The 9,513-nt window shown below is 50.3% G+C and overlaps 1 protein-coding gene across 2 annotated transcripts in view; it reads left to right on the forward strand.

The window, feature by feature from the left end:
- The window catches only part of Dffa (DNA fragmentation factor subunit alpha), a 9,063-nt gene extending 6,294 nt beyond the window's left edge, over positions 1-2,769 (forward strand). Inside the window, exons 4-6 of one of the 2 annotated variants that reach the window (XM_010628102.3) lie at positions 882-1,071; positions 1,163-1,311; positions 2,053-2,769. In XM_010628102.3, the coding sequence (XP_010626404.1) occupies positions 882-1,071; positions 1,163-1,311; positions 2,053-2,256 (543 nt within the window). In that variant the 3' untranslated portion in view covers positions 2,257-2,769. The remainder of the gene's footprint in view (positions 1-881; positions 1,072-1,162; positions 1,312-2,052) is intronic. The other variant, XM_010628104.3, reaches the window with a different exon arrangement.
- The last annotated feature ends 6,744 nt before the right edge of the window (positions 2,770-9,513 follow it).

A 9,513-nucleotide genomic window follows, 5' to 3' on the forward strand; every position in this document is an offset into this window, starting at 1 on the left:
AAAAAAAAAAAAAAACAAGGTCATTGGGCACCACAGCCATGCCAGGGTAGCCGTGCCAGATTTGTCGTATCCTGGACCCTAACGAATGGGCTCTAGAGGGAAGGGCAGGAACCCGAAACTGGCCACCCACAGGGTGAAGGAAAGCAGGGCCCTCAGGGCTGAGGGCTGTGGGGACAGAGGAGGGGAGGGGAGGCGCACAGGCTGAAGGGATTAGAACAAGATTGTGGTTCTCAGGAAGGCCCTCACCCTCACCCACCTCATTTTCCTCACCTGTGAAATGGGACTTCCTCATGAGATCCATGCCTCTTAAATTCTGAACCTTAAGAATATACTTAGTTCAAAAAGCAACACAATGAAATTTTAAAATAAAGATTTCTCCTAGGAGAAGCCATTCCTAATATAGTATGCAAAAAATACAAACTCAGGGCCGGGGATTTAGCTCAGTGGTTTTGCCGCCTGCCTTGCAAGCACAAGGACCTGAGTTCAATCCCTGGTACCAAAACAAAAACAAACAAACAAACTCTTGCCAGGCACCATGGTACTGGTTTGTAATCCCAGCTACTCAGGAGGCCGAGGCAGGAGGCTTGCTAAGTTCAAGCCCAGCCTGGGCACCTTAACAGCATGGTGACACCTTGTCTCAAAACAAAAAATTTTACAGAGGCTGGGGATGTAGCTAAAAGTGAAGGCCCGGGTCCAACCCACAGTACCACTAAATAAATGAATAGCTACTGGGGTTTGGATTTGTTGTCAGTTGGGCACTGAGACCCTGTTTTATCAGTTCCCCATTTCATACCGGAAGGCTTGAAGTCGCCTGCCTCCCCTGCCCCTCCGCCAGGCGTGCTGGAATGCCCTTGGGTCCTCAGCAGCACTGTGTGCCTTAGGTGCTCATCGACGTGCCATCCTCAGACCTGGCCCGGGAGCTGTGCCAGAGCTGTGCCGCCGTCCAGGGGCTCCAGAACACGCTGCAGCGGATGCTCGACCAGCGGGAGGAGGCGCGGCAGTCCAGGCAGCTCCTGGAGCTCTACCTGCGGGCTCTGGACAAGGAGGGCGGCGTTCTGTTGAGGCGGGAAGGTAGGGCAGCCTGGGATTGCTTGGAGGGGGAGGCACTCACTGGGCAGTGTGGTCTCAGAGCTCGCTGACCTCTCTCACACCCACTCTGCAGAATCCGAGGCTGCCCTTGGGGAAGAGGTGGATGTGGTGGACACAGGCACCGACAGAGAGAGCGCCTCCAGCATCACACTTAAGAGCCAGGTCCTCTCAGCACTGCAGAAGCCCGCTCCTGAGCTGAGCTTGTCTAGTCGGGATCTGGAGGTGGGCGAGCACCAGGGACACTGAGCTGCAGAGTGCCCTGCCTGGGCGATGTAGTGGGACCGGGCAGAGGCTGGCATGGGCTTCCTGAGCTGCCCGTTTGCCTGCTGTATACCAGAGCAACTGCTTACCTTAAACCAAAGTGGCTTAAAGGGAACACAGGCGCACTCCGCCGATCATTTTTTCTGGTCCAAGGTTGGTAATGACAGACAGGGAGGAACGGCAGGGCTCAAGCTTCCACTTGGCTTCCAGTTGTGAGGGGCCGAAGAGCCTGCAGGCAGGTGGGGTGGGGCACACCACCTGTCACCCCAGGACTGGCATACATAGTGGGTTCGAGGCCAGCCCTGACCAAGTCATGAGACCCTGTTTCAAACAAAGCTGAGGCCTTAGAGCTGCACGGGAGAAGGCGACCTGAGGGGACCCTCCCACCTGGCACACAGACGAGGCCGCAGGAAGCTTTGGCAAAGGGAGCCCATGAGGGAGGTGCTGCTGCTTGTCCGTTGCCCTTGTGACCTTCCCAGATGCCTCCCCATTTAGTTCCTTTGGGGAAGGAAATTGTGTTCCTTGAGCTTGGCTAAACTTCCTGTCGTTGAGTGATGAGAAGAGGCAGCCGATGGTGTCCCAGGAAGGAAGCCTGGCGAGTCAGAGCAGAGGCGTCCCCTCCTGTCGCCTGTTCTCGCTCAGAACTGAGGCTCAGTCAAGGGCAGAAGCAGCACTTCTCAGGGGCTCTTGTTCTTGCCACAGTTGGTCACCAAGGAGGACCCCCAAGCCCTGGCCGCTGCTCTGAACTGGGACATAAGGAAGACGGAAGCGGCTCAGCAGGCCTGCGCCCAGGAGCTGGCCGGGCGCCTGCAGCAGACCCAGAGCTTGCGTTCGCTCAGGACTCTGTCAGCCAGGAGGAACTCCCTGCCCAGAGGAGCTAAACGAGCCAAGCGGGACCCCACCTAGCGGCGGCCAGAAGACACAGGGAGGGAGACCCATGGCCAGCCCAGTTTCTGCTGCCTGGAAACACCCTCAGCCCGTTACACCTTCCTCCCTGCAGGCTGCTCTGCCCCTGCCTCCAGCTTGTTCCTTTGGCGCCAGCTGGAAGCCTGGCTTATACCCACTCCAGAAAGGCTACTCCAGAGCTCTGCACACCCCCATCCTCCTGTGTTTGATTTGTTGTTGTTTTGTTTTGTTTTTTGAGCTGGGGTCTTGTTGTATAGTCCAGGGTAGGCTGGAACTCACAGCGATCCTCCTGCCTCAATTACAGGCATGTGCCATCACACCTCACTTTGTCTGCTTACTTTGAATGATGTAAGTGCACCAACTCTATGGACAGTTCTTTTTGGTTGTTTTTTTGAGACAAGGCCTCACCATGTAGTCCCAGGCGGGCCTCGAACCTGCAGCAGTCTTCCTGCCTCAGCCTCCTGAGTGCTGGGACTACAGGTGTGTACCACGACACCTGGCTCCATGTACCGTTCTTATGTTCTTTTTTAAAAAGTTCCTGTTGGAGCCAGACATGGTGGTGCATTCCTGTGATCTCAGCACTCGGGAGGCTGAGGCAGGAAGATTGCAAGCCCACCCTGGGAAATTTAGCAAGTCCCTCTCAAAATTTTAAAAAATATATCAGCTGGGTGTGGTGGAGTTCAAGGCCAGCATGGGTGACCTAAGTTCAAGACCAGCTTTAGCTACATAGCAAAACCCTATCTCAAGTAACTAAAGGAGGGCTGTGGATGAAGCTCAGTGCAAAGGCCCTGTGTCCATTCCACAGTCTGCCCCCAAAACAGTACTTGTCAGGGCTGGCAGTGTAGCTTAGCGGTAGGGGACAGGCTTAGTGTACAATGAGGCCCCGGGTTCAATCCTCAGCACCCAAAAGGAAAAAAAAGTAGGTACACAAAAGAACTGGTCCAGGGCAATGAAAGGAAACTCATGTCTGGAATCTTCATACCCTTGTTCTGCAGCCAGCACTGCAGTATCTTCGCCACAATGGTGTAGAGAAGGTGGCTGATGGATCATGATGATAGCCACAGGCTTGTTCCTCCAGTTAATGAATATTTTTGTTTGTTTGCTTAAAGGCACATATTAAGTCTGCAGGCCACAGGGACTTGCAGTCTAATTCACCATTTCTAATATCTGACTCAGTGTTAAGAAATTGCATCTGTTGCCTCTGTGATACTCTTCAATTTTCTAATATGTTTCATCAGCAGGGGGTAGGAGCAGCCATAAAGCCGTTTCTGTGTGGCTATTGGTAAGTCTGGCTGGATGCCTACAGAGCACTTCCGGCTTACACACCCCGTTCCTTTGCACACCTGCTCTGCAGGTTTTGTAATCTGCCATCCACTGTCCTTGGAGGAAAAGGGTGGTTGTTATCATTGACTTATTTGACTTTTTTTTTTCTTTCAACGTGTTCTTAGCGCACAGCAGAATGCTATAGAGAGCTATATTGGCCAGTTCTGTGCTTCTCTTGTTTTTCGAGACTAGGTAGTTCAGGCTGGCCTTTAACACCAGGCAATCCTCCTGCCTCAGCCTCCAGTGTGCTAGGATCACAGGTGTGCACCACTATGCCCTGCTTATGTCGTTTCTTGGTGCTGGGGATGAAACCCTTGCCCCACACATGTGAAGCAGGGGCTTTACCACCAATCTGGACCTCAACCACCCCTTGGCCAGTTTTTTTGTTTGTTTTTTAGTTTCCCCAGTACGGAGGATCGAACTCAAGACCTTGCACTTGCCAGGCAGATGCGATGCCACTGAACTACATCCCCAGCCCCACTGGCCAGTTCTTAAGCCAAGAAATGTTAACGGTCCTGGGAGGGAGGGGTTGTGCAGAAGACAGTTGGGCAGAACAATAAAGGCAGATCTTAAAGGCAGGCTCAGTTCTACTGGGCTTCCTTACACCGGTGGATCACATCAGCCCCTGCGTTCAGCTTTTTACAGCTTTCTTGTAAGGCTTCCATCAGCCTTAAATAAAAGCCAGAGATCGTATTTGAAAAGCCCCAATTCAGCACCCCGAGTTTAACACTTCAGCAGATGCGACAGGAAGATCGTTTCCAGTAGGTGGTGCCGAGTGAGGGTCTGGACAGCCGAGGTGCTCCGAAGCTGTCAGAAGCTCGTGGAAATCACATTGTGGCACTGGCAGGGTGTGTCATTGTCACTCAGGTACCGTGCCGCACTGCCACTGGTAACAATTCCCTCCAGTGAGCTGAACAAAAGTGCATCTATCCTTGGTTACAGCACCACACACACCTAGAAAACCCAGGGTAACCAGGGATTTAGCTCAGTGGCACCACGCCTGCCTCACAAGCACAAGGTCCTGAGTTTGATCCCCAGTACTGAAAAGAAAATAAACCCAGGGTACATTAAAGCTGGAGAAAAAGCCAGGTGTGGCGGTGCATGCCTGTAATCCTAGTGCTTGGGGGGCTGAGGCAGGAGGATGGCCATGAGTTTGAGGCCAATCAGAGCTACTCAGGGAGACCCTGTCAAAAAAATACTAAAGAAAAACATCCTTGTTTTTCTGCATAAAGCAGGAGTAGGCTCCATGCCAAAGTGATTTTGAACATGTTTGCATCCATGTGACAGCCAGCAGGATGACCGGAAGGCACACAGGAGGCTGAGGCAGGAAGATGAGCCCAGAAAAGTAAGGCCGACTGAGGACTTTTGCTAGCACACACCACATGGGAGCCTCAAGGAGACGTGTAGCTGGGCTCATCTCGCCTTCTGCCCACAGCGCAGTGGGGCTCCGCAGGGTCCTCTGATTTCCTCACACCACAGAGGGTGCATAGCGAGTTCAAAGCCAGCCTGAGCTGCATGGAGAGACCCTATCTCAAAAAAACAAAAACATGGGGTACCTGAGTTCAAGGTCAGCCTTGGCTACACGGGGAGACCCTCTCTGGAAAGTGAGGCGGCGGGTGTAGTTCAGTGGTTCCGCACTTGCCTAGCAGCTGAGGTCCTGAGCTTGTATCCCCAGCACCACCCGTATTCAGAAGTAAAGGAGGCGCTGCACGAGGACATCGTCAGTCTCACTCGGGGTGTGGGGTCCCCCTTTCCTTCCCTCGGGGGCAGGGCAGCGACTCTGAGCCTGCAAGCTGCAGCCCTGAGGGGTAGGGGGAGCGATCTGAACTCAGGCTGGCCCTGGGCACAGTCACCTTCCCAGCCACACTCAGGAGCCTTCTAGGATGGAACCGCAGCAGGCAGTGTGTCTAAAAATAGCCTTGAGCAAGGGAGCGGGCATGGTGTTATCCCCCTAGTAGAAAAGAATGTCAAAGAAAGCAGCTGGGACTAATGAACTCCCCATTAGCTGAGTTCCATTCTTTCAAGCAGTCAGATGTCGGTCCCCATTAGGCAGTTGGCTTTGATGGGAGCTGTGCTAATTACCACTTACCAGCCCTTAATTCCTGGGTAAAAGCAAGAAGAAAAAACTAATGGATTTTTCATTTTCCACAGAGAAAGGAATAAAATAATAGTATGTTTTTTAAAAAGTGTTAATTACAGGAATTATTAATGTGCCTTTACTCACCAGATTGTCTGGCTGCTTAATTTCCTAATTAGCTATTCAATTTTTCCCCTTCAGTTCATATCCATTTTATTTTGGCTGGATTTGTGCTACTTTAGGGTTTGGTATTGTTTATTTGAGACAGTGTCTTGCTATGTAACCCAGGACGGCCTGGAACATGCTGTGAACCTCCTGCCTCAGCCTCTGGAGTGTTGAGATCACAGGCGTGCACCTCCAGTTGACTTAAGGTTTTTCAGAACTTTGGCACCAGGGATCGAACTCGAGCCCTTGCACGGAACCACTGAGCCAAATCCATGGCCTCAGAACTTTGGAAGTGATGCAGTCTGAATACCCCGCTACCCCCGCACTGCTCGAACTCCACCCACGGCTTGCTAGTGAGTGTTTCCACCTGTGTGGAAACCTGCAGCGTCCCAGCGCGGTGGTGCACACCTGTAATCCCACCACTCGGGAGGCCGAGGCAGGAGGATCACCATGAGAGGAAAGTCAGCCTGGGCTTATTAGTAAGACCTTGTCTCAAAAAAACCAAAACACCTGCAGTGAAAGCAAGGGGCTCCCCCACACTCCAGGCTTCACGTTCAGACTGAGGAGCCTTACAGTCCATGGTTTGCTCAGATGCTGCTGGTAGGACTCCAGCAGGTCACTACACGCGCAATGGGTCTCCTCCCAAAAAAGTCAAGCTTTTCATCAGAGCATAATTATTTTAATACGACAAACTTTTTGTTTGTGGTACTGGGAATAGAACCCAAGGCCTTTGTACTAAGCTACATCTCCAGCCCTTTTTTGATGTTGTTTGGGGGGGTTTATTGGTTTTGGTTTTTTGAGACAAGGTCCCACCATGCAGCCCAGGCTGTCTTCAAACTCACAGCAATCCTCCTGCTTCAGCCTCCTGAGTGCTGGGATTACAGACCAGCTCCACCTTAATTTAAGACAGGACCTCGAGAAGTTTCTAAATTGTCCAGGCTGGGCTTGCAGACCTCTGCCTCAGCCTGCCACACAGCTGGGGTAACAGGCATACCCAGCTGAATGATGGGTTTTACTACCAGGATAAGGAGTTGGGAACAGTGGGTTGTTCAGCTGGCCTTTGCCGCTTTCTCTTCTAGGCAAGTCCAGCTGAAAAAACTTCACAATATTTAGATGGTTTTTCCTTTCCAGATTTGTTTTAAAAATTGAATCCCTGGCTGGGAGTAGCACATGCCTGTAATCCCAGCACTCTGGAGGCTGAGGCAGGAGGATCACCACAAGTTTGAGGGAAGCCTGGGTTACACAGTCAGTTCAAGGCCAGGCTAAAAAAAAAAAAAAAAACACTAAATTACCTGAACTAAGGTACTCTGCACCTGATGGATTTCCAGACAGTACATTAGTAGAGTCTCATTATTCCCAGGTACTACTTAGTTAAAACATAAAATCTACAGTTTTGGGCCAGGGATTTAGCTGTGGTTCCGGTGCCTGCCTCACAAGCACATAGGGCCTGAGTTCAATCCCTAGTACCAAAAACAAAAAAACAAAATCTACACTTTTAAGGACTATATATGAAGGACCCCAATCAAAACTGAAACACAAGCTTTTCTTCTACAAAAAAGAAATTGTTCTTGTTGGTGGTGGTGTTTTTGAAGGCAGGTTCTTGTTATGTAGTCCAGGCTGGCCTTGAGCTCATGGGGATCCTCCTGCCTCAGCCTCCAGAGTGCTGGGATTACAGACAGGCAGGAAAACCTTAAATAACAAACTTTTGGAGATAGGCTGGCCTTGTAGGCCAGCATCTGCCACCAGTGCACTGACCCAGTTAGAGCTTCCTGAAGCTGCTGTGTTGGAAATGTGGCTGCTATTAAGCCTCTTCCATCACAGGAGACTTTATCAAGCTAGTAATTAGGGATATGCGCTAGGCTCTGCGAAAACAGAGCGGAAGGCTCAGCAGTTGCACTCAGTCTGCTCCCCTGGCGTGGAGAGAAAAGGGTAATATTCCAGGGCCCTCTGCCAACCAGGGCTTGTTGTCTGAATATTAGGCCTCACCCTCAGACACTTGGCCTAGCTCTGGGTGTGATCTCTAAACCTTTCTTATTTTGAGAGAGGACCCTGCTATGTAGCCCAGGGTGGCCTCTAACTGTAGTCCTCCTGCCTCAGCCTCCCAAGTGCTGGGTTACAGGTATGTGCCACCATATCCAGCTTCTAAACTTGAAGATTTAGCATCCAGCCCCGCAGTCTAGGGTGTGAACCCAATCTCTGTCCCCCAGCACAGGACTCTGTCGCAGTGGTCCCATCCCACTGCCACAGCCCCTCTTGAGTAGGCTGCCTTACAGCCTTTAAAATAAAGCTTAGCATCTAAAAGCTCCACGCTGGATGTTGTTTTCCTTTAGTGTCTGTGACTCAAGTCCGAAACAATCTGTGTAATCAAGCACAGATTTCAGTGCTATGTGGGAGAAGTAAAACATGATAAGTGTTTGAAATCCTGCAATTTGTTTACCCCTAACTTCCAGCAGACCAAAGCCCCGCTCTGTGAGTGCCTCCAGGACAGCTCTGTCTCACACCACAGGAAATGGAATTCTCACTGCCAGGTGCAGTGGGGCACACAGAGAATCCAGCCCTCAGGATTCTGAGGCAGGAGGATCTTGAGTTTGAAGCTAGCCTGGGTGGCTTAGCAAGTCCTCCAAAAAGGAAAATGAAATTCTCCCTCATTTAAACTTTCTTTTTGTCTTTTTGTGGTGGGGTGCTAGGGATCAAACCCAGGGTCTTAAACTATATCCCCAGCTCCTTTTTATTTTGGGACAGAGTCTTGCTAAACTGCCCAGACTGGACTCAAATTTGAGACCCTCCTGCCTCAGCCCTCAGCCTCTCAGGGTGTCAGTTTACTTTATTATTATTATTATTTGAGACAGGGTCTTGTTAGTCGTTTAGGCTGGCCTAGAAACTGTACAGCCCAGGCTGGCCTCAAACATGCAGCGATCCTCATGCTTCAGCCTTCTGAGCGCTGACATTACACATGTGCACCACCACGCCTGGCATTTTTTTTTTTTTTTTGGTAATGGGGATTGAACTCGAACCTTGCACTTGCAAGGCAGGCAACCAAACCACTAAGCTAAATCCCCAGCCTTTTTAAATTTTATTTTTTATTTTGAGAAATGGAGTTGATGATGTAAGTCATTAAATTGCATGGGCTGGGCTCAAATATGGGACCCTCCTGCCTCAGCCTCCCAGAGTGCTAGGATATGCAGCTGCTTTATCTCACCATTTATCTACAGAATGAAGACGCTAGTGTGACAGCTGCACACAAAACGCACACCCATCTGTTGCTCACCAAGTCCCAGGGTGACACCTTGGAGGTTCTTATTTCAGAAGTTGGTTCAAGCCAAGCGTGGTGGCTTGTGGTCCCAGCACTTGAGAGGAGGCAGGAGGATCACAAGTTCAAGGCCAGGCTGAATGACAAATGTCCCACCTTGTCTCAAACCAACAACAACAGAAAAACAGTTGATGCAAGCAGGCTACAGGCTGGGCAGCAGTGTTGTCTCTGGTTTGAAATCATACTTTTAAAAGTAGACATGGAAGCAAAACAGAAGCTCTAATCTGCAAAAAGAATTGGAACAAATATCACTAATTAAAACTGGAACATAATAGCAAGTTTGAATGTAACTTTTACAAGCATGTCAGCATGATGTCTCTTTAATAGCATAACGATTATTTTAAAATTAATTTTAGCTAAAACATAAGGAATAATTACTTCA

Source organism: Fukomys damarensis, unplaced genomic scaffold (assembly GCF_012274545.1).
Source record: "Fukomys damarensis isolate Sample0158 unplaced genomic scaffold, DMR_v1.0_HiC HiC_scaffold_23, whole genome shotgun sequence".
Taxonomy (NCBI): Eukaryota; Metazoa; Chordata; class Mammalia; order Rodentia; family Bathyergidae; genus Fukomys; species Fukomys damarensis.